The 26,135-nt window shown below is 43.4% G+C and overlaps 1 protein-coding gene across 38 annotated transcripts in view; it reads right to left on the minus strand.

The window, feature by feature from the left end:
* Nucleotides 1-26,135, minus strand: part of LOC147020161 (CUB and sushi domain-containing protein 3-like) — a 1,491,173-nt gene that overhangs the window by 3,055 nt on the left and 1,461,983 nt on the right. For all 38 annotated transcript variants that reach the window (XR_015061662.1, XM_085895237.1, XM_085895221.1 and 35 more), the window contains 4 exons: nucleotides 24,010-24,189; nucleotides 4,912-4,977; nucleotides 586-744; nucleotides 301-410 (listed from right to left, as the gene is read on the minus strand). Coding sequence is in view for 37 of the 38 variants with exons in the window: in XM_085895237.1 (XP_085751363.1) it covers nucleotides 301-410; nucleotides 586-744; nucleotides 4,912-4,977; nucleotides 24,010-24,189 (515 nt within the window). In the remaining variant the exon portion in view is untranslated. The remainder of the gene's footprint in view (nucleotides 1-300; nucleotides 411-585; nucleotides 745-4,911; nucleotides 4,978-24,009; nucleotides 24,190-26,135) is intronic.

The raw sequence follows: 26,135 nt of genomic DNA on the forward strand, positions 1-26,135 counted from the left end.
AAGTAAAAGGCCCCGATATGCCGAGAGATGTAGAAATGGGAAAACGGTCACGGTGTGCCGGTTCATTCCCACCGGAAGGTTGTGCGCTGTTTGTTCTAAAAGTCAAATGTACAGACAGTCTAAGGAAGAGTCTGTGATCCTCGAGTGATTTGTCCATTGGGGTGTGAGGTACGTGAAGAACAAAATTATTTTCTTGGTTTTTGGCGAGCTCCAATAAGAATGACTGAATGAATCAATAAGAAATTGCTGAACATTTCACTACATTTGATAATGCATGGAGAGTTACTGAACTTTACTTACAAAGCCATCCATAGTCCATCCTTGTGCAATGTTTCTTAGCAAATTATGCTCGGAACTCTCAACATGAAGCAGCGTTAGGGCCAAGTTTCCATCACCGTTTCGAAACAGTCCTGGGACAGATGTTGAAGGACACGACAGGGTGGGGAGAGGATGTGAGAAGGTTGTATTAATAAGCAAATAGCATGGTAATTACTCGGGTACTCTAAATAACGGGAAATGATGTGGACAGTGACAAGATACGGATTTGAATAACCTTCAAAATTGTTGTGAAATAACGACATTTACCCGAAAGGCTGAGTTCTGTATCAGTGGTATAAAACGTGGCATTGACATGCCCCAATGTAGAATCCACAGTACTTATAAGCAGTGTTGCAGGTTTCTTCTCGTTCTGGAAATCAAACGACCCCATCCATTTCGACTTTTTCAAAATGCTCATCTGGAAAACTGTGGAGACAATGAGGGCTTCTGCTTAGTTTGCCAAAAGAGCAGGTTGCAAAGAAACAAAACACTGTAGCTCATTCGTATCATCGTTATACAAATGCAATCAGATTTCTGCAACCAAAGCAGCCTCTCTAATCAATGCATGGCTCGAGTCATCATTCATGGATCCGAGATTAGGTAGAAGCTGCGCTCGCTTACGTAATTGAGACTTGGCGCCCCCAAGCTTGCAAGCAGGATGCTAGTTGCTAAGGCATTTCAATGTGATTCCCTTGTCAATAGTAAACCCCAAGTATACCTGATGACATAATTGTCAATTGGTTTCTTGACAATGACACAGTTTATCAAAAGATTGTTTAATTTGTTTGTTTTTTTTAATCTCAGAGCAGCCCCCACCACTCCATAGACGGTTAATGGAACAGACGTACCTGCAATCAGCGGATTACGGGAAGGTAATTGAGAGTGCGAAGGACTCTAGGTAACTTTACCTATGCAATTAAATTAACCCTGATCAAGCAACATGCTCCATTCCTGAAATATCAATGGTTGAGCACCGTGCCTGTACCCGTAACAGAGTGCAGGGATGAATGCCCAGAGACCGTGGCCGTGCACAAAACCTCTTCTGAGGACAATTATTGCTGCTCTCAGGGACTGTTACTCACAATTCATGCAACACACCCAGATCATCCAAAGTCTAACATGCTCCTTTGAAACTCACGAACACAAAGTAACTTTCCCCATTGAAAAGAATGACAAATATATGCAGTAAAGTTGCAAGTGTTGAAGGAATGCAAAATGATTCCATATTTCTGGATGCCGGAAAGAGTAAATGATGGAGTTTTATACAGAAGAGAGACAGCATTTTTAGGCCAACTACTAATATTACCAGGAGGTGAATCTGTATGTTCAGGATTCCCATTAAACCACACCCACCATCCACAGTGGCAGCAATTAATAGTTTGAAGACAGACGGCTTGTCCAAAGATAAGGGCCAAAAATTAACAAAAATTAAGTCGCCAGAAATTCACAACTGAAAGCACCGGGTGCTTATAATTACGAAGATAAACTCGGACATTGAAAAACTGAACCTTACATCCCACCTTGTCAGTGCAACTTATCTTCAGAGTAAACATTTCAAATCCTGTTTTGAGCTTTGGGAATGGAATGATGGTCAAAGTGATCTTCTCAGAATACCTGCCACTTGCATAAATAATAATAGTGGAAGCTTGCAAGATGGAGTGCATCTAGTCCAAAAAGGCTATGTGCCCACCTTTGGGACAGGTCAGAGGAAAATAATAAATTGCAGCCGTCAGAGATACTGAGGGACTAGACATCGGAAATGTGATAAATGTGGAAGCACTGTTGAGATCCTATCATAGTGTGTTTGCTGTGGAATTGGCTGAGGACACTGCAGGACACAACTTATTGATGACACATGATGTGGTCCTTCAACGTATTGAGGTTATGGCATGTGCTGTAGAAATGCGCCTTTCGTGGGCTGAACCTGAATAAATCTCGGGCCCCGACAGCTTGCACCCCAACCTATTTCTAAAGTAGGAGCATGTTATTGCAGAACCAATATGTGGTCAGGTCAGGTATGGGAGCATGCGCTGGAGCAGCACGCCGCTGCGTTCACTCCAGGGGCCTCCATCTGGCTATACCCAGGCAGATGCCTGGCTCATTCCCATTTCCTTGAGATTCTGATCAACATGCTGCAATCACGAGGCAAGTGGTCAGCCGATTGGCCTCATCCACTCACGAGGCTCCCTCACTGAACGAATCTGGTGAGCAGGATCAGCATCGGGAAAACGAGCGACATGTTCCTAGAGCCGCAGCTGATGCTCCCGGACGATGCAGGTAACAAATCTCATTTGAGTCTCTTTCAGCAACCGCTAGTTGGACACAAAGTCTGATCAGTGATGGCTAAGGTTTCTCCGAAGAGACCTGGTTCCAGAGGAATTAAGCCTATCTCTGATCCCTGGTCAGAGTACAAGTTTCACATCTGTAGAGCAAGACTGGAAGCATCAAGGACCTGAACACTCAGACTTTTGTCCTCCTGCACAGGTACCGACAGTGGCACACCCCATGATCCAGTGAATCCATGACTCCCCAGGCCTGACACAGATGTCTATTGGCCTCTGGCTCACAGCCAGCAGACATGAATATCACAGCAGAGACAACCCCAGGGCATAAAGCACAATCTCATGGAGATAACCAGTGAAATCTTCAGGGATTTGTATCCAGCAGTGATCTGAAGCATAATGGACTATTGTGAGCCGGTCTGGGCACCGATCCTGCAGAGAGATCGGACTATGTTGGAGAAGGTACAACGTGCAGTGGCAAGGATGGTCTCAGCACTGCAGCAGCTGATATATGAGCAGTGGCTGCAGTACCTGTACCTATTCAGTGTGGTGTGCCAATGATAAAGGAGTGATTTGATCGCCCTGTTACCATCCTGCATGGCGACATGTGGCCACAACTTGGAGATTCACTCCAGCCATCCCAAGTTGACAAACCTTGGGTCCTTTTTCACAGCTCCTTTGTTGCTGTGAAGAAGAGTATCAACATATTGGAATTTGACAGAAGATTATCAAGGAGCATTTCAGACCTTGAAACAGACAAAAATGGAAGTGCAAATGAATAGCTATGCCAAATATGGTCAAGCATTTGGGTGAAGATCTATGAGAATAACATGAAATCCTATCCGCAGCTGAACATAACTTCGCTGCTTCAATAAAGGAGTCCTTTGTGGTGGACGTGAAAAAAAGGCTTCAACTCGAGGGATAGCACCTTAATTGCATCGTTTTGAAGTGGCTTCTCAATCAGATTAATCCAGCAGGATGTTTAGCATGATGGGGGCTCATAGCTTGTAAATGCTTAACTTTGAGTTGAAGTGTTGTTCGGAGACTGCAATCAGGTTTCAGACGTATTGTTATGAGCACCAGCTGGTGAACCTCAACTACTAAGAGAACTGTGCTGTATGTTGTGACTGGCAATGATGCAGAAATAATGTGAAACAAGAAGAGAGAGAGAGAGAGAGGAGTCCCATCAAGATAATTTGAAGTTAGGACACATCTGGTAGTGCGTGTCTGGCACACACCAAATTAAGTCATTCGGATTGACTAGGGTCCCACAGCTTGTGCTGACACTTAAGAATTGATGAGGGATTTACTACAACAATTACATGACACAGCAACTGCCAGCCACTTGGTGCAAAACAAAGCCTACCAACAATTAAGGACCGTAGCCCATTGATCAAAAATATGCCGAGAGGTACAGAATTGTTATGTGTCAGAGGTGCATCGAACTTTGGCCTTATTGAACAGCATAACGTGTACACATTCTATTGAACAAAGTAAAACAAGTCGATAAACCCCCAATAAACAAGGGAAATAAATAAAAGGAAATGAGGGCAAGATGGAAGAGGAGGGTGGGTAAAGCAATGGAGAGATGAGATTTTGAGGATGTAGTGGATTAGATTCAAACGTTATTTTAATATTGACGTCGAGGCTCATGGAAGAGCAGAGCACTAGAGGGTGAAGGGCCTTCTCTTTCTGAGAGCAAACACCAGGATAGATGGGAAACAGTCAGAAAAGAAAACACGGATGCACCACCGCATGAGGCGAGTGGCAGGCAAAAGGGAATCAGGAGGTCAATATAAAAGATCTCCTTAGACTGAAAATAAAAAACACAAAAAAAACACCAACCTGCCTGCGGTAACTGTTAGAAGCAAAAAATTCAAGAATACATTTTTTTTGAGGATTTACCCAATTATTTGTTTGAATTTGCAAACATTTGTCAGACCAAGCAACAACACATTGGATAAACCATCAAAATGAATCCTTTTACAGTTCCCCAAATTAGATCGTCCTCATTCAAAGGCAGCATTTCAGTGATCATAATGTGAGTGGATGCACAGCATTGTGGCAGAAACACCTCTGTTAGAATATATGTTTGCAAGTGCACAATTTATGCACATGACATCATCATCGTGCCATAGAGTCAGCGTGCTTCTTTAGTTGAATATATATTTATATATACATACATACATACATATACATTTTGATTCATTTGCCTGAAAAGTACATTCTGCGTGAGGTACAACCACGTCCCCCTCCCCACTCCCCCCCAAAACATCCCATGATTTTCCCACCAATACCGACCACCTCGTACCGTTTTGCCCTGGGCTGGCTGTCATCACCACTTCGTGGTCCTTTCTTTCACTGGGCTTTGATCCAGCTGTAGGTAAGGAGAGACAATCACAGTATGTGGCTTTACGATTTCCAAATAATTAGTTTTATTCTTTGTGTAGTGTTTCACAGTTTGGTTTTGCTGTGCATGAAAATAAATAAACAAAACAAAGACAGATATGTCTTCTTTCCACTTTCTTGTCTTCTCTACACATTATCTAAAAAAACAGAAAAGAAGAGATGTCCTCCCAATCATTCCTAATCAGGGATTACCTTGTTCTTAGTCAGAGAGTGTACCATCATTTGCTCATTTTAGATGGTGTTGTCATTTTTACATACAAGCTACAAGCAGAAAAAAAAAATAAAAATCACATCCGACTCTGCTGAAGATTGGAGACGTATCTTTCAAATTACAGGATCTCCAACAAAATTCTACACATAAAAACAAATATTTGAGCACCATCATCGCATGACAAGCAGATATGCGGATCGCCCAGCGAGCATGGTATGATTGTCGCGATCAATTAGAAAGTGAACTGCTCTCTGCGGAGGAAACGAGGGAGCTTTATCGGCTGAAATGGGGTTCGATCGACCCCCTCGAAGCCATTTTCTGCCAGGTTGTCAAAGCCTACAAGCTTCTCACTTCATGCAGAAAAAAGTTTAAGGCCGGAAATTGTTTGAGCCAAAGGCTGGCCTTCTCTGCAGGCTGTCTATGCAATTTTAGAGACTTTCTGTCAAGGATAATAACTGGGACATCCAGTTATTACTGCAATCTTTGCCTCTCATGCATGTCAAAACCTTGTTAGAATGTACCCAAAACTGTGCTTTCACACAAAGGAACAAACACATCTTTCACGAGCTGCGATATTGTGCCGTGCTCAATTGTGAACAAAAATAAGATATAATATCATGAAGGTATAATGAGCAAAACTAAGTTGAGAAAAGCACCAGGTGGATGACAAAGGAAGTGTGCCATTATAAGGTAAGCAATAAATGTGGGTAAAGTTGAGGATGTGTCGCATGAGATCACGGTGGTGTACAGTGAGGTGTTGAGATGTCCTGGACTAGTGAGAAAGCTGAGTACGAGTCCTCGACATCTCAACAATACTGCTCAGTACTCTTCTTTGAGATTTTTTTTCTTGCATACAAAGTGTAGACTTTTTAGAAAATAAGAGTCAATAAAAGAGCGTGGTGATCGAGGATAGAAGGCAATTAGTGCACTGATAAGAGTGGGGGCAGTGGAACAACAGACACGCAACAAGGTGGCGAATGAATAGAAGGAAGAAAGAAGATGGAAGGAACATAACTATGGAGAGAAGTAAGGCAGGGTTAATGAGTCGAGAAAATATCATGGGTCTGGATGGATAATGACTTGAGGTGGAGGAATACTGCTCACATTAGTCCGTGGAAGGAAGAGTAGGGTTGAAGAAATTGAGGAAGGGAGTTCCACAAGCAGGTGAAAATGTGAATAAAGTAACGTAAGTGAGCGATGAGCATGGATTCGGGGGAGTTTCACTCGAGGGGTTTCGACAGATACATTCAGATTGGAAAGATTGTGAATGACAGAAAGAAAAATCCTGTTTTCAAGAAGCAAGGATTGAATATAAACAGGGATCTGAGTATGAAGTGACAACCTTCAGCTCGTGGCAGGTGAACCAAGGCAGGTTCCCTTTCTGGAAGTCAAGAATACTGTTCTGGATTGTGGCCAAATGGTTTTCAGGAGGCTATCGACAGGATTGTATGCTGTAGCATCAGAGTAATCCAATTATTTAAAACTGAAGACTCTTCCTCGATAGCACAACTGTAAAAGAAGACTTTTCCAGTTGCTCAAACTTTTTGTTGCTTTGTCTAACAATCCCTCCCAATTCTGGGATTTTAAAGTATAATCTTTCAGGAAAACACCATCGTGGTGAACACCATTCTGGGACCGGTTTATTCCCACTCCAGAAAGGCAATGTGTGAGCAGGCTCCAGACAGCACCCAAAGCGCTTCACTGTTACTGCAGTTCAGTAAATATACCCATGGTCCACACAATCAAATGATCAATATAACACAGTCCCACATCACATATTACTAAAAGGCAAAGCATCTACCCATCCATCCATTACGTTTCATTCTAGAACGTTCCTGCTGTCGTAGAATAATAAAAATGGTACCGTGAAGATCGGAGTAAAAATGTGACTTGTAGGCGAATGACATGCAAAATGATAGAACGAGAAGGGCACTCTGGAGAGCACATACCTCCGCCACGCAATGCCTGATCCACGAGAACATATCGGGCCCAATACATTTTTGAAATATCATGCTACATATCGTTTTTGGTCCTATCTCTCAATGGTGAAGAATCCCTTCAAAAATTAAATAATTCTCGTAAACAGATTCGGATTCGGATCTTCACCAACATCGAATCAATTCGTCCTTGCCACACACGCAACGTGTCCACCAAGTTTAATGCGAATCCATCCAAACTTTTTGAGATATCGTGTTATACACTGATGAGCCAAAACATTACGACCAATGACAGGTGAAGTGAATAACATTGAATATCTTGTTACAATGGCACCTGTCAAGGGGAGGGATATATTAGGCAGCAAGTGAACAGTCAGTTCTTGAAGTTGATGTGTTGGATGCAGGAGAAGTGGGCAGCAGTAAAGACCTTAGTGACTTTGACAAGGGCCAAATTGTTATGGCCAGACGACTGGGTCAGAGCATCTCTGAAACGGCAAGGCTTGTGGGGTGCTCCCCTTCAGCAGTGGTGAGTACCTACCGACATTGGTCCGAGGAGGGACAAACCACAAACCGGCGACAGGGTGTTGGGCGCCCAAGACTCATCGATGCGCGAGGACAACGAAGGCTATCCTGTCTGGTCCGAACCGACAGAAGGTCTACTGTGGCACAAGTCACAGAGAATTTTAATGGTGGTCACAGGAGGAATGTGTCACAATCGACAGTGCATCGCACCCTGCTGCGGATGGGGCTGCGTAGCCGCAGACTGGTCAGAGTGTCCATGATGATCCCTGTCCACCGTCGAAAGCGCCTATAATGGGTACGCGAGCATCAGAACTGGACCTTAGAGCAGTGGAACAAGGTCGCCTGGTCCGATGAGACCCGTTTTATTTTAGATCACGTGGATGGCCGTGTACGTGTACGCCGTTTACCTGGGGAAGTGATGGCACCAGAATGCACTGGGAAGAAGACGAGCCGGTGGAGGGAGTGTGATGCTCTGGGCAATGTTCTGCTGGGAAACCCTGGGTCCGGCCATTCAAGTGGACATCAATTTAACACGTGTCACCTACCGAAACATCGTTGCAGACCAGGTACACCCCTTCATGGCAATGGTATTCCCTGATGGCAGTGGCCTCTTTCAGCAGGATAATGTGCCCTGCCACACTGCACACATTGTTTGGGAATGGTTTTAGGAACATTATGAAGTGTTCAGGGTGTTGCCCTGGCCTCCAAATTCTCCAGATCTCAATCAGGTTGAGCATCTGTGGGATGTGCTGGACCGACAAGTCTAGTCCACGGCGGCTCCACCTCGCAACTTACAGGACTTGAAGGATCTGCTGCGAATGTTTTGGTGCCAGATACCACAGGACACCTTCAGGGGTCTTGTAGAGTCCATGCCGTGGCGGGTCGGCGCTGTTTTGGTTGCACAGCATGTTAGCACAGCACAGCAACAGCATATTAGGCAGGTGGTCAATGTTTTGGCTCATCAGTGTATATCATTTTTATCCCTATCTCTCAATGGTGAAGAATCACTTTAAAAATTCCAGTAGTCGGATCCGAATGCGGATCTTCACCAAAATCTAATCAATTCGTCCTTGTCACACACCCAACATGTCCACAAAATTTCATCTAGATCCGTCCACAACTTTTTGAGATATCTTGCACACAAACAAAACAAACAAACAGAAAGGGGGTGAAAACACAACATCTTTCACCTTCCGTGTTGGAGGTAACAAGAGTGAGAATTGCTTTGCCATCGATGTCTCCGACTATGTGATTTTTTTTTTCCATAATCCGATGTACATATACATGAAGCAAAAACATGGGTGTGACCGGAATGACAGTTCATGGCTGGATCGGGATTCAAACTCCGGCTAGACAGAGAGGCGAGTGTGCATAGCTGTAGGCCATCCACTAGGTTTGAGCGAAAGAATCGACGACACATTTAGAATAGATTCCCTTCATTGGAACTGGGAATCAAACGATAATTCTACAGAGCTGATTACTCGCCTGTACCAGTTCCGAGCAAGGCCGGATTTACCCAAGGGCAACCAAGGCATGTGCCCCGGGGCCTTCACCACCTAACATGTTCCCAGGGGCCTTCACCACCAAACATGTGCCCAGCGGCCTTCACCACCTAACATGTGCCCAGCGGCCTTCACCACCTAGCATGTGCCCCGGGGCCTTCACCACCTAACATGTTCCCAGGGGCCTTCACCACCTAACATGTGCCCAGGGGCCTTCACCACCTAACATGTGCCCAGGGGTCTTCACCACCTAACATGTGCCCAGGGGCCTGCACCACCCCAGGGCTCATCCAGCATTAAGCCAAGCCATGTCGGCCCATGCCATCTGCAGAAGCGTTATCCAGTATTCACAATCGCTTTGCCTTCCATTTCAGTTTTACCTTTAGTGTAAAACAAGGATTATCAAACATATATTGAACGATTGCAGCGGTCACAGGCCTTGAGAAGGCCACAGCATGTATGGGCCTAAGGTCTCAAGCAACTTTTTTCCTCGAAGTGGTCATGTTGTTGTTCTGAAGGTAATGTTGAGGTAATATTTATTTTTCTGGATGTGATCCTGTTCTTGAAGGTGTCGTTGTTGATGTGAAGGTAATGTTGAGAAATGATTCGATTTTGGTGAAGATTCGAATCTGGATCCGGATGAGATTATTTTTAATTGATTCTTCACGCTTGAGTGATAGGGATAAAAGCTGTCTACCTACATTTCGATACTAAAGTTTGCTCATACCATTAAAAATAAAACGACTATCATGATCAGATCGTGCAACACGACATGCAAGTTTCTGATTGTTTGATTGTTGTTGTGAATTATAACTTATTAACCAGTACAGAAAATTTGCTGCAAAAATTGGGTGTTCAATGGGTATTTGACAAGTCTAGTTGGAAACTGTTTCGCTAATCGAGTCCGCATTCACTTGTTCGAAGGATTTCTTTACTTTCTGGGTTTGTGGAATCCGATAGCAGGAACATACAAAGCAATGCTTCTCGTTTCATTATTTATCGTTCATTTACTCAGATTAAATCAAATGTAACTTGGAAGTTGTAAACAATTTATTTTTGACAGGCTAAATTGCACGCTTTGCCAATCTTCATTATCTGGAATCCAATGGTGGCAATAAAAGCCCGAAAAAACACTCCTGAAATGATGTATTTCATTCAACTAGTGCGGGCCCGTAGGGGCGTGCCGGTATGTGCAGCTTCGTGCCTGCAGTATCAGGTCCCCAGCATCAATTGTGACGTCATATCAAACGAAGAAGATGAATTGTGACGCCCCCCTCTGTCCCCCCCTCCTTTCTTGCCCCCCTCTCTCCCCCCTCCTCTCTTCCCCTCCTCTCTTCCCCTCCCCTCTCTTGCCCCCCTCTCCCCCTCCCCTCTCTTGCCCCCTCTCTCGCCCTTCTCTCTCCCCCCTCTCCCTTCTCCTCTCTCCCCCCTCCTCTCTCGCCCCTTTCTCTGTAAATGTATTCACAAATGTTAACCAAGCACAACAATTAATTCCAACCTTGGGAAAAAACAGCTTTCAAACCCTTGGGAAACACTTGGGAAACAGCTGAAATGGATGAATAAGAACGATATCAAACCTTGAAAAGGCACATACTCAGGTCCCCATTGTCGATTGTGACGTCATACCAAACGAAGAAGAAGAAAAATTGTGACGTCAATCGTGCAAAAAAAAAAAAATTCATTGTGACGTCATAGCACCGTGTCCTGTCATTGCTTGACAGATAAATGGCCGTAACTTGGGAACCGCTTGTCCGATTGATATCATACCTTGAAAAGTCACATCCGCGGGGCCCCCGCAATATTCCTGGCAAGTTTCAATCCAATCGGACTGGTGGTCGTCCAGTTATTATTAATTTGGGAAAGAAATAGCATGATAAGGTGAGAAGGTGGAACGACACTTCAGCTGCCATATATACACCTTTTCAACACTGCAAAAAGCAATCAAATAGCCGTAACTTGGGAACCGCTCGTCCGATCGATATCAAACCTCGAAAAGGCACATCCGCGGGTCCCGGCAATATTCCTGGCAAGTTTCAATGAGATCGGACCGGCGGTCGTCGAGAAACGGCGGTCGCAGACAAACAGACAGACAGACACACACAGAGATTGCTGGAATTATAGATAGATGATTTAACTTGTGGAGCTTGCAATGTTCTTAAGGCAACTACACAAATAGAAAATAGAATAGGGGTGTCACAGAATAAGATATAAGAAAGTTCAGCGTGCCATCAATGAATAAGGTTGAAAAACACTGATTTACTTCATCGTTCGTGGCAGAAAGGGCATCCACCACCCATGCGTGCCCCGGGGCCTCCACCACCATGAATCCGGTGCTGGTTCCAAGTCTCTGGAGTCGAATCCTACTCTGCCTTATTGCACTTCGTCCATCAAGAATCCGTTCGTTGGTTCAGCAAATTACTGCATTTTAAAAGCTTCTCCTGTCATTCTTTACAAAACAGCCAAAGAGTAACCCATTTTCATGCATCTAGTTTGTTGAAGTTGGGAAGAAAATGAGTAAACATACTCACAAACTGTGTACATGTGTGTCGGACTTATCCTGGGATTTGACACAGACTGCTTCCGGCTATTATATCTGCATGGAGTACTGTATTGTAAAATTCCAAAATCATCATATTTATTAACAGCAAGTAAAAACAAGTCAGGAGTGATTGAGGAGCAGTTGTCTGTTTACTTCCGTCTTATACACCACCCTGATAAACCTGATTCAATGTCTTTATCTAATTGAAACAATTACAATTTTCCCGGAGGTTTGGATTAATTTGAAGCAACTTTTACTTCTTCTTTACGATTTTATTTACTCATGAACATAAATTTTATGCTTAAGTTATTTCCCTTTATTACCTCCTCCACTGAAGATGGTTGGAGATTATGTTTTTCACCCGTCTGTGTGTGTGCAGGATATCTCAAAAAGTTAGAGACGGATTCAGACGAAACGAGTTGAGCAGCTTAGGTGTGCGACAAGGACGAATTGATTAGATTTTGGTGAAGAATCGGAATGGATTCCTTTGGGAATCGAGACAGTAGTTCAGAATCGGAATCGATTCTCAAATTTTAAGAATCGCCAAAGCCTACCATCCATTGACGCCCTTTATTGTTGCTATTCAGACAAAAGCGAAATAAATGCAGTTTTTTTGTGCATAATTTCGGTTTTAGCCAGACTTTTTGCACCAGTAAATGCGTTCCATTATTTTGGCGGTGTATAATGGTGCGTTCGGTGCCAAAAATGGTAAAAAAAAATAACCCGATGTACAAACACAAAGCAAAAAACATGCGTACAGCTTACATACATATGTAATACATCGTATACACCAACACCGATCTTGGTGCTTTTAGACTTGTTTTAACATGATTTTTCTTGCTATTCTGAGGTCAACATTGTATCTATCAGTCTTCTAACTGTCTTTACCAAGGATGTTTTCTTTAAAAAACCGAAATGATGAAAAAATGAAATCATTCCAATTGCACTGGGATATGGACTAACACTGAGGCCGAGGGCCTGATGCCTGCCGATCTGTGCTGCTTCATGCAATGGCGGCTCATCATTGTATTGGGGTAGTCAGGCCAGCTGTGCAGCCAATGGGTGTAAAGAATCAGAGTGGAGTCAAGGCAGCTGAACACTGACCCTTGTACAATATGTGATTTTTTTTAAGTCTAAAAAGGGCATTACTCTGTGAAAAAATTGATGAAACACCTTGAAACTCAATAAAGCCATGCACCAAATTTCAGTTGAATATGTTAAAGGGTATGGGAAAAAAAGTCAGAAAAACCACAGATGGGACGGACAGATGGACAGCAAACATGTTTCGTCCCTTCCGGTGAAACCAGTAGGGTTCTAATAACAGACCAGACCAACCAATATACTTGTGAGTCTTAGATTTCGCAAGTAACAAAATGAGTGAATACATAACTTGCATTCACTTTTGGTGGCAGACATAACAGTACAATGGATATTGTCTGATGTAGGAATGTTGTAACCGTCACATATCTACTGTCTATTTAAGGTGATCCAACGGACTGTTTAGCGGCACTGCAGAGGCAGAGTGCGGTTCAGCACTGTTTCTGTCTAATCGAGGATGGAGGGTGCAGTTTAAATCCCACCCAATGTAGACATAACTATTATTAAAATGTTTCTGCCTCTTGAGTAATTGCACAATAATTTCAAGGTGATTAAAAAGTCCTGCCAAGTTATGGGTGTGCTTGGGCATGGACATTAAGAATTGTATAAATCATTTTGCAATATTGAAATTCTCGAGATGAAAACATTCCAGAGATCATGCAAAAAAAACAAAAATTATATATTCATTTATTCATCTATGATCCAGCAGACGTGTTTTCAATTCCAATAATATTACGTGGAGATAACACAATCCTTTCAATGGAAATACACTACATGGCCAAAAGTATGTGGACACCTGCTCGTTCAACATCTCATTCCAAAATCATGGGCAAAAATATGGAGTTGGTCCCCGCTTTGCTGCTTTAACAGCCTACACTCTTCTGGGAAGGCTTTCCACTCGATTTTTGAACATTGTTGCAGGGATTTGCTTCCATTCAGACACAAGAGCATTAATGAGGTTGAGCACTGATGTTGGGCGATTAGGTCTGGCTCGCAGTCGGCGTTCCAATTCATCCCAAAGGTGTTCGATGGGGTTGAGATCAGGGTTCTGTGCAGGCCAGTCAAGTTCTTCCACACCGATTTCGACAAATCATTTCTGCATGGACCTCGCTTTGTGCACAGCAGCATTGTCATGCTGAAACAGGAAAGGTCCTTCCCCAAACTGTTGCCACGAAGTTGGAAGCACAGAATCGTCTAGAATGTCACTTTTTTGTATACATTGTCGAGGCTCATATAGGAGCTAACACACAGAATGCACAACAAGAGGGGTGGGAGAGGGAGAGGGAAGGACAAGACAGTGGGGAACAGAGACATGAAGAGATCTGTAGAAGGGAGAGGGATGGGGTGGGGTACATGGGGTAAACAAGATGGACACCACAAGGACTTTCAAGACCTGACACGACAGGGAACTTTCGGAAAGGAAAGCAGGGAATTTGAAGGAGGTGGGTTTGGGGTGGATTAACGGGGATAGAAAAGATCGTGGTTTTGGATGGCGGAAGACAAGAGATGGTGGTGAACAGCTGTTTTGAAGGCTTGGAGGGAAGAGTGGGGTTGAAGAGAGTGTGGGAGTTTGTTCCAAAGGTGGGGAAAAAAGAGGAATGAACGAGTAAAGGTGAGCAGCGATTTGTGATTTTGGTGGTTTTACGAGAAGGGGTTGCTGGCGGACCTTGAGTGCCATGCGGAAATATGGGGGGGGGGATTGGACATATCGCAGACAGAGCAGGGCGAGGCAAGACTGGAGAGGAGATGGTAGAAGACAGAAAGACCACCGACCTGTCTGCGGTGAGAGAGTGAGAGGCCCAAAGACTCTGCCTCACAGCGGGAGATACCAATGATCCTACATCACACCCAATGTACACATTATTATTAAAATGTTTCTGCCTCTTGAGTAATTGTATGCTGTAGCATTAAGATTTCCCTTCACTGGAACTAAGCGGCCTAGCCCAAACCATGAAAAACAGCCCCAGAACATTATTCCTCCTCCACTAAACTTTACAGTTGGCACTATGTATTTGGGAAGGTAACGTTATTCTGGCATCTGCCAAACCCAGATTCATCCATCCGAGTGCCAGATGGTGAAGCGTGATTAATTACTCCAGAGAACGCGTTTCCACTGCTCCAGAGTCCAATAGCGGTGAGCTTTACATCACTCCAGCTGACGCTTGGTATTGCGCATGGTGATCTTAGGCTTGTGTGCAGCTGTTCGGCCATGGACACCCATTTCATGAAGCTCTGAACAAACAGTGCTTGTGCTGACATTGCTTCCAGAGTTAGTTTGGAACTCGGTAGTGTGTTGCAACCAACGACAGACGATTTTTCCACGCTATGCACTTCAGCACTTGGTGGTCCCGTTCTGTGAGCTTGTGTGGCCTACCACTTTGTGGTTGAGCTGTTGTTGCTCCGACACATTTCCAGTTCACAATAACAGCACTTAAAGTTGACCAGGGCAGCTCCAGTAGGGCAGAAATTTGACAAACTGACTTGTTGGAAAGGTGGCATCCTTTGAAGGTACCACGTTGAAAGTCACTGAGTTCTTCCGTGCGGCCCACTGCACTGCCAATGTTTGTCTATGGAGATTGCATGACTGTGTGCTTGATTTTATACACCTGTCAGGAATGGGTGTGGCTGAAATAGCCAAATCCACTCATGAGATGGAGTGTCCACATACTTTTGGCCATGTAGTGTACTTTCTGGAGGAGTGATGGGTGTGGCTGAAATAGCCAAATCCACTCATGAGATGGAGTGTCCACATACTTTTGGCCATGTAGTGTACTTTCTGGAGGAGTGCAGTCCAATACATTCTGAGGAGTAAGTTCCTCCAACAGAGTGTAATGATTTGGACTTGCCAACATCATGAAACTGGGAAATGTGTACACCCAGCAGCCTTTCAGCTGGAAAGGCCAAACAGATTGAAAAAAAAGAAAAGACAACACTTTAAAGGAAAGAAAATAATTAATACTATAACGACAACAAATGAAAAGTAATAAAAAAACACCCCCTACCCCCAGGGGCAATACCCCTGGGCGCTCACCTGTCCGAATAATGACACTGAGGAGGAAGTCAATGTGGGACGGAATGGTGTGACCAAACTTTTGTACATCATGGGTGATGCAGGTTGTGGGCAAGTTTCATCAAAATCGTGTGGTAGTTTGGAGAAGAAGCAAATACATATTTTGGAGGGCACCCCACCTTATGCACCCTAAGACCCCCATTGTTTTTTTTTTCATGTTGTGAACAAACTTTGACACATCATGGGTGGTGAAGGTCGTCGTCAAGTTTCATCGGAATTGTGTGCGTCATTTCTGAGAAGAAAGCAAATACCTTTTTAGGAGGGGAGGGGTAGGCAATCCCCCATAAACTCCCTCCGTAGAGCCCCTCAGACCCCCATTATTTCTTTATGCCATGAACAAACTTTGGTACATCACTGGTGATGAAGGATGTGGTCAAGTTTCATTGGAATTGCATGCGCATTTTCTGAGAAGAATGCAAATACCTATTTTGGGGGGCAACCCCCATAGACCCCCTTAGGGCCCGATTTTTTTTTCTTGTTAAATGTCATGAACAAACTTTGGTACATACACTGTGATGAAGGTTGTGGTAAAGTTTCATCAAAATCGTAGGTATAGTTTCAGACGCAGTTGCAAGTATTTGTGGACGGTCAGATGGACGGATGACGCACCATCCTATAAGCTCCCTGGAATTAGGTTCCAGGTAAGCAAAAACTCACACCAATGATACTCAATGTAAACAAAACAAAAAAACATGAATCCAACTGCCAGACAATGAAAGAGATAGTGTGAAAGAGAGACAGAGAGAGAGAGACAGAGACTTTTATGCCTCTGCTGACGAAGTTGCCTGGTGGCATTATGTTTTTGAGTTGGCTGTCCACACGTATGTACGTCCATTGTAACTTTTTTTTCTGTTTTCTCTGCAACCGCATTCTCTGCAACATTTTCAATCCAATTGAGATGAAATTTTCACCATTGGTGTGACTACTCAAGTAGAATATTTTAATGATAATTATGACATCACAGGTCACGTGGTGTGGCAGCCATGTTGGAAAAAAGGAAAACCTTTGAACCTCCATCTCTGAAACCGCTCCATGGAAAAAAAATGAAACTTGGCATCTGGCAAGCACTGCCCAGAATGGCTTGACAGATCGAGTGGAAGCATCACTCACATGTTCCCCAAGCCTTGGGTATAACATGGTGTTCACAAATAATTAATAGGTCACATGGTCTGGCAGCCGTATTGGATTAAACAAAAATCTTAAATAATTATTTCTCTTGAACCGCTTCATCAATCAATGTGAAACTTTACAGTTATGATCTAGTAGTCATGGGGAATGCAGGTTTTAAATTTCAACCTGATCGGACACATGGTCTGGCAGCCAAAATTATTTAATAGTTTGAATCTTGGTTCATGGATTTTAATCAAACTTGGTACAAAAATGTTCAATGATGTAATAATGTTGGCGGAGTCGTGTTACGTTGACACAATTTAAAGGCATAACATGACTCATCTGACACCGTTGCAATGTCGAAGAGTGCCCTTCTAGTTTTTGCATACTTTTATGACAAAAGTATAAAAAGTATAAAGAAAACACTTCACAAATCAGAGCAGTCAACTTGATATGAAAACGAGAACAAAAAAAAAGAAGGAAAATCTGGCATCCCATTCTTTTCCAAACAAAAAACATTTTTGACCACAACTTGTCAATAAAGCCCTCAGAACACTGGAAAGGCGTTGAGTAATAATGTGAATCAACTTAAAACGAATAGCAGTCGAGATCTCTTGATCTGAATTAACCACTTTCCCTGCAACATGGAGCAAATCACAAACTAAGATTATGCTGGACCCCATAAAAAAAAAAAACTCAACAAATCTCTGAGGGGAAGAGATGTTAAAAAAAATTAAAAATTGTAGAAAAGTGACTCATTTAAGAACATTGAGGTAGTAAAAGAACTGGCAGCACGACACAGCACGAGAGAATGCGAAGCATTGAGAATACATTGGTAGTATAGAGAAAGTGATGACACAACAAACATAGAGAGATCAAACAAGAACAGCTCGTGATCATATCCAAGTAATTTTGCATGTTGAAGCAAGGAAAGGGCTAAGCACTCCCAAGGCATGTGATTTTATAGGAGCTTGCACACAAGTAGTAGACGGAAGGTCATGAGCCTGCCGATAATATCTACTAGCCCTTGACCACTTTCACTATATAGAAGGCTAAGCATATCTGGTCGAAACCTATGCTTACCACCCCTCCCCTCCCCCCCCAAAGAAAAATCAAACAGGTGTTTCTCGAAGGTCTTACCAAATCACACTGGTGGCTACAAGCATATAAACTTGTGCCAAAGTGTGGAAGCAACTAAATTATTAACAACTAATGATCTTCCACTGAAGGATAACGTACCGAGAAGACGCAACACAGTGGGAGTTTTGAGGAAATTTTGTCAATGAATCAATCCCCTTTGTGGGGGGAATATTTCCAATACTGCCAAAATGCACAGCCAAATAGTAAGCACCATTGTTCTTCCAGGTCAATTTGCAAGGTGATTAAGGGAAAGAAAAACCCAATTAATAATTAAATCCAAAGCAAGATGCAAAACAGACCAATTTATTCCAGCTGAGCTTGCTCACCATGTCAAAGGTTTTAACTGGCTTAAGCAGCTCAGAAACATCATCTTGAGACCCAATTATAGCACAAGTATCATCTGCACATGCTATGACTAATTGGGGGTGGGGGTGTCCAGAGAAAGTAAGGACACAGGATGCCAATTTTGTGTTAGCCAAGTGTTTTCCTTCTTCGGTAACAAATAAATGATGGCTCATCTGCAGCTGAGGGGAAGTTTCCCAACTTGAAATCTTTTATGTACAAGAAACACCCACTCACTACAAGAGTGACCAGGAGGAGGTATGAGTGAGGAAAGTGGGGGGTGGGGGGGGTGGGTGTCACACTCCACATGGTTCGATTGATCCGCCGATTGCATCACGTGCCTTCTGGTTCAATGGTTTGCATAAGCAAGAACAATCGTCAGGGTGGCAGATGGATGGTTGTTCTTTGTGGATTATGCGGTTTTACCATGTGAGGAATAATCTGCTACGATGCTCACCATTACAGTCAGGAGGTGCATCTGATCTTTAAATGATGAATGTGGTCATCATTGTTTAGATATTTATTGGTATGCTGTCCTGATGAGGGCAAACAAGTCTGAAATCCAGAAAGGTGGCTCCATTGGATGTTTAACTGATGTTGACCATATAATCTTTGTCAGTTTGACAGAGTTTGACAGTTTGACAGGCTGAGGTCTCTAGACTGGAGGTGATGCTTTGGTGTAGGTCTATGTCCAATGGAGGTCAGGGGAGTGCTCGTCATGCTCCACATGTTTCGAGATATATATATATATATATATATATATATATATATATATATATATATATATATATATATATATATATATATATATATATAGTGTGTGCGTGTAAGACTAAGATCATTTAAAGGCATAACATGACTCATCAATGCTGTAACTATAGAATGTCTCCAGGACATCCGGTTTCCTCCATATTTCTTTCAGTTTCGTGTTTAACCCTTTGAACCCTGACAACCTTGGACTTTTAGCTACCCCACCATAGGCTCCCTGGAGAAAAATCTGGCCGCGAGTGTTCAAGGAGTTATCACCATATGGGACTGTTTAAAAAGGTATCATGCATTGGACAGAATTGACTGAATAATTTGCAATTATTATAATTTTTACTTCTGGAAAGTGTGGACACACAAAATGCTACGATAAGCTATTTATACAACTTAACAAGGAATTTGTCCAAGGTGGAAAATCCCATTGAGGATGGGGGGGGGGGTGAAGTCACCACAACCTCCATCGTGTTACTGAGACGGACACCAAGTTGCATATTTATGGTGATAACTTCAAACAGTTCTGGTACAAGAATGTCCCAAAAGCTTTTATAAAACTCAGGAGTGATACCATCCAGTCAAGGAACTTCTCCTGAAGTCATACCCGAAAGTGCATGCCGAAGTTCATCAAATGTAATGTTACTCTCCATCGCAAAACGCTGTGACTTAGACAATTTAGGCAGAGAATCAATAAGTGCCTATTTACCACATTCAATCAATAGTTGTAGTTCCGAAAAAGAAATAAATAATCACCTCTAACTTTTTTAATTTTTTTAATCTTCCGAGATTCACCTGTAATCCCACTTTCATGAGACAGTAAAGGCAATATTGTTGTGGGCCGGGTATCAGCGGCGAGCACGACCGCTAGATGGAGCAGTAGAGTCGGCTCCACCAAACACCCGGAATCTAGATTGTACCTTTCTGATAACTCTGAAGGTACGGGTCCCTTACAGGACCGTGAATCGTCAATAATTCAACCACGCGGGACAGGGTTATTTGCCAAACTTTAAAATACCTAGAGGCCCATGTGGCGAGCTACCGAGGAATCCACACCCTCGACGGAGCTCGACCGGGACGAGCCGTTACCGTGCTCGACCCGCGCGTAACCCGAGCGGATGGTTACCAAGGTCCCGTCGGTCCAAATGCACAACTACGGCAGCAGTGGCTTTTTTATCCACCAACACGCTCCGTACTAAACCAATGAAGAAAACACAGAAACGATTTATTTATAATGGGGGGAGGGGGGGAAGGGAACACACAAGGAGCAGAGTTAAACTGACTAAAAGAAATGCAAGTATGTAAAGGCACTTAAACAATTCTACTTGAAGTCGGGCCAACAGACACACACACGCACACACAAATACCCAAAAGAAGTGATGGCCGCAGCCTTTATTCGGCCCTTCAGCTCGGGAGGGAAGGTGAGCTGAATCGGAGAACCTGTCTCGCACCTCTCCGCCTCGTGTGGTTTTCGATGATCCCCGTTTGGCGGGACTCAAACCTGCAACACAGTGCAAGGATGGACGCCAGCCAGCGTGAAGGTGGACCAGACCGAACGCAGGCAGGCCAGACGGGACGACCAGGCGACGCGGCTCACAAGGTAACCAGGCGACACGACCTTGATGTTCTCTGCACCAGACAGAATGCCCCGATCACTCCAACTGGCCGACGCTCCTGCCACGAGCACACCATCTCTCTTCCACACTGGTTTCTTCAACCACCCTTTCTCCTCAGGAGGGAGAGGCTTCTTCGCCTGGCCACTCGCCTCCTCATTGGTCGGACCCATCGCGCGATTCCCTGGCCGTCCTCCATTGGACAGGTCCACGGTAGGTGGGGCAACTCCCACCCTTCTGGGTGGAGTCTCAATCGGAGGCGTTTGTGGCTCCGCCCACCTCCTCGCCCTTGGCCACGTGCGTAATGGCGATCGTGTTGGGTCGGAAACGGGGCGGGTGAGATGCCCGCTCCTTGCCGATTGGCTAAAGAGGGACACCATGCCTGTTAGACTCCACCCACGTGTGCGCTTGCTGGCGAGCGTGCGAAGAATGCCAGCAGAGTGTTGTCGTGTGAAAGTGAAGATGGACGTTGTTGTCGTTGTGGATGTAAAAATCCTAACTATAAAAATAACTCTGCAGCACACGAACATTTAATTCCCATTAGACTATGGATGGGACCCTAACTATAAACACACACTTACCGATATAACTGTTCTATAAGGACCTAAATATTGAGTGCAGTAAGCTTCCAAATTCGCAACAATATTTGTTGTGCCTTTTTCTTTTTCTCTACAAGAGCGAAATTCATGGAAGAAGAAGGTTAAATTGACAGTGGAGTAGCAATGCAACAATCAGGCAAAATCACCAATATCATAAACAGGAAAGGAAAGGGGGGAGAGGGGGAGAGACAGACAGATTAAACCAGGAAGTAAGATGATTTGGGTTCAGAAAGGTTAATGGGGGGAAATAAAGATCACATGTCAGGATGGGGCTGACATGAGGTGGTGGTGCACTGCCTGCTTGAAATCCTGGAGGGAGGAGTGGGAAAGCAATGCCCCTGAAAGGTGATTCCATGGACAGGAGAAGCAAGGAACAAAGGAGTTGAGGTGTGCAGTCAGCCGATATTTTATAAGTTTAACCAGAAGGCAGGTTCTGGAAGAATCTGTGCATACTGGAGCTTCTGGGGAGGACCAGCCAACTGATATAGCAAAGAGAACAACATCGAAGATTAGGTGGGATAAAACAGAGAAACCACTGACTTGCCTGCAATGTGAAAGCAACGGATCTTGAGCTTCGGTCTCGTTGCGGGAGATTCCAATCATATTGAGACCATTCGATTCCAAAAAAAATCCAGAAGGGACAGATGTGATGCTGTGGTGCTCCACTTGGATGATTTATGGACGACTGAAGTTTGAATGTCCTGATTGGCCACCAGAGTTTCCACTGAACAATCTGTCACAGTCTTATCCATGCCGCAAGGATCAACAGGCAAACTATGTCGATGCTCCATAGTCTCCTCACAATTTATCAAGGGAGAAGAATATTGGGCCTCCAAAAAAGTGAAACTATTCTCATCGTTGTCCAATGAAACAATATTCACAGCATCCGCCTCAGAATATGAGGAAAAAGGGTCGCACTGTACTTGCACCAATGTGCCATCAGAGACAGACTCGTTATTTTCGCAGACTGTGCATTACATTTTTGTCCCTAGCTCTGCAGGTCTCGCATTTTCAGTCGGTACGTTTTTATTATCAGTCATGCTGATTTTCACCGAGTACTACTTAGACAATTGTACATGAAATGTCCATACTTACTACACTCGTAACATACCATGGTCTGAGACATTACATAAATTTAGTAAGCATAGTCCTCGTGTACAATTTTTAACATTACGTGAAACTGCTGAATATCTGGCTTAAGGGCAATAAAAACCTGTTGCTGGAGGGGAATTTTTTTTTGCAGATTGCTCTTTAAACCATGGAGGAGAAAACCACCATGGAGAAAATTCCATAACAGGTTATGCCAAAATTTCCTCCTCAGTGACTAGAATGACGATGCATTGGTTCATCCTCGATGCAGCTAAAACATTGCAAATTCCAAACAATTTGCAGACACCCTTAACACCTTGCTTGACTGAAATTTTGAGAGGTGGTGTGAACGTGAAACCATTGTTCTGAAACAACAATTCCAAAGCAGAAATTTGTTACACGCTCACGATGTTACTAGAATGCACCTTAACACTCGATGCCTCGGAGAAAACCACCACAGCACCGAATGCTCTCTGTCTCTGTCTCTCTCTCTCTCCCTAAAAAATAGATAAGCATTAAAAGATTCCTGAAACAAAGAGGATTGAATAAGAAAATAAAAAGAGGAAAAGGTAAAAACAGCAATACCAAATATGACATGCGTCATGATAAATGCTGAGCAGCAACACTTTGTGATTGCATGCGCAAACAACAACTGTGGAAGCTAAGAGGAGAGGGGGAGGCAGGGGAGAGGGGCAAGAGAAAGAGAGGGGGAGAAAGAGAGAAAATAAATAAATAAAGGGTTAAGGCCAGAGCCTATGGGTTACATAAACGTGTTTACACGGTGGAGATTGGCACATTAGATCGACGCAAAAGCACAAAATAAATGAATAAGGAGAGAAAGGAACAGACACATCTGGATGATTAACAGGATAGGTAATGGATGGAAGATACAAATCAGGAACAGTACATTTAGCTTCAGAAGTCGTTCTCTCAGAGCAGAAAGAAGCAAGTCTGTGCATGGATGAGGCCGGGACCAGAAGAGTTGCTTAGTCTGGGGTTTCTTTCCCAACATAATAAGATCTGACAACAAATCATTGCACGAGTGCCTCACACTTGTGCTTTTGCATCATAAATCCTGCAGTCATTTAAAAGATGGTGTTAAGTCAGCTCTTCCATTTTCTAACATTCACTGAGCATATAACTATTTTTAAAATGGAAGGGCACTCACTGCGTCAGTATGCTGGCAAGAATTTATAATCCTGCTTAGAGCCCAGTTATGAATACAAGGGCAAATGTCCCAGCACATTCCTTACCTTGAAATCTGCTGGAGCAATACATCTTCTGTTAAAGGATGGTCCTAATAAAATCAGACCAATAAAATGCAAAACCACCAGGCTTACTTAAGTGAAAAAGAAAGAAAAATGGAGGAAATATTACAAGGCTAATCACTGGTAATTGAGAATTATGAAGATTAAAAAGAAAGACAAATGAAGAAATGGTGATTATTATGTTGATGGCACAGGATGCCTCACCTTGACACACGGGCATCTTCCCAGACCAGGAGCCATCAGGGCGGCAAGTGCGATGTTCAGATCCTCCGGCCAGGTGGTATCCGGGCTGACAGGCATAGAGTAAGGTGTATCCTCGACCTCGAAGCTCCATGCTAGTCACGTCGACATGCTGAGGCGTTTGCAGGGCCTGACAACTGTGGGCTGCAAGGGAGGCCATGCCAAGTTAGGAGCTGTGGTAGCAAAAAAGGGGCCGCAGGCACTATGTAGCTATTGAAGATAACCATGGGTTTTTTTAAATCTTAAAATAAGGTCATTGTTGCTCGCCTGGGGATGACACAGCTCACGTGGGGATAGCTTTGTCACCTTTGTTGGCTCCAAAACTACTTTTTCTTACTGCGGCATAATTTATGCATTTAAATGTTACTGAGCTTGTTATAAATCTAAATAAACGCAAGAATATTGTTTAACGGAGTGATAGCAAATAACAGCCACTGCTTACTTCTACAACTCTAATCCGTGGACATTTATGTTGTGTTATATTTGATACTTTTCTATTTTTCCTCAACTAAACAGCTTGAATGTTATTATTTTCACGATTAAAGGGGTATGGTATGCATTCCTACAGGCAGTACAATCCTAGCTGATCAGACAGGAGGTTGAACTTTCCGCTGTTAAAAAAAAATCATTTGAAATTGCCTCGAGCTCACTCAACTGATCAATGACACGAGGCACAGGATCAGATTGGATTCGATATTTTACATTCCTACTCCATCCTCAGGCACAGAAGTCCCAGATGCCAAAGAAAAACAACTTACGCTTTGTAGAAAATTGGATAAATAAAACTGCAGTGCTGTTAGTGGAATGATGAGGTGAGGATGAGCAAGTGTGGGTACAATTAAGTGTGTGTTGCAAAGCACCAGACTTTGTTTGCTCGTGAGAAAGAGGAGAATGGGAGAGGGAAGGGGTGGAGGGGTAAGCAGTTAGAAGGAAGGAAGGTGGGAGAGAGAGAGAGAAAGAGAAAGAGAAAGAGAAAGGAGAAAGGAGAAAGGGAAAGAGGAAAAAAACTCGGTTGTCCTTGTTTGACTCACCATGACTTCCACACTGGGATATAGGCATGTGGTGATCAGACAGTGCTCACACTCTTTATTCCTTATATGATGCAAACTGAAAGTTTCATTTTGAAAATAATTTTTTCACTTCTCACCAAGCTAAACAAAAAGCAAAAGGAATCAATTTGGAGAAATACTTTCACCATGCAAATTCAAAATAATGATTTCTGTGCAAATTTTACAAAACACACCACGTGATCTTTAACAACCACCAACTAATGCTAACAGGCAGGATGCTGAGCTTTAGATCCATCAAAGGGGACGACACACTTTGTGATGCAACACCGTTCCTGTGAACCATCAATCCTACAGTATAAAGTCAGTTTGGGAATTGAACCCAGACTCGACAGCTCATAGGGATAAGCAATAACAGGGACATATTTGGTTCTTCTTTGGTTATCCAAATCACTCAACACTTTGATCAACTTGAAGCAAAAGTAGAGACCTGTAATAAATGTCAGCATGCCGTTGTCATTTTCAAAGTGTAACTTTTGCCTCATAATTTAGTTTCACCATTCTGAAACTGTCAAAAGTTTTGTTTCAAAAGTATGGTTCATTAACAGCTTAAGATTTATATTGAGCCATCAAAGGTATGCCTGGTGTTGGCTTAATGGCTGGGGTGGTGGGCTTTGTGATCCTAGGGTCCTGAGTTCAAATCCCACTCAACTGTTGAATCAATACCAGGTGGGGTTAACCCGGCCTGTCATCCTTCCGAGGTCAGCAAAGTGAGTGCCAGCTTGCTGGTATCCTGTGTCGGAGTGGCGACTCATCCAGGATTGTGCCCAATAGCCAAGGAGACTGCTTAGGCAGCACCAATGCTCTATACAGAGTATGGTCCCAATCTCTTCCTCATCAAAGGACTGTCCATTATATATTAACTGAATACATTTTATGACATCAGCCAAATCATTTCAATATCTCGATTTCTTTTTCTCCGTTCTACTCTGTATTTTATTTTGCATTCACATTGATCTTCATTTCCTTTTAATTTCCACAGCATTGAGGGAATCAGTGAATTAAGTTTGGGGGCTTAGCCAG

The sequence above is a fragment of the Eptatretus burgeri genome, chromosome 9, assembly GCF_056783735.1.
Source record: "Eptatretus burgeri isolate ZD-2024b chromosome 9, Ebu_testis_v1, whole genome shotgun sequence".
In the NCBI taxonomy this organism is placed as follows: domain Eukaryota; kingdom Metazoa; phylum Chordata; class Myxini; order Myxiniformes; family Myxinidae; genus Eptatretus; species Eptatretus burgeri.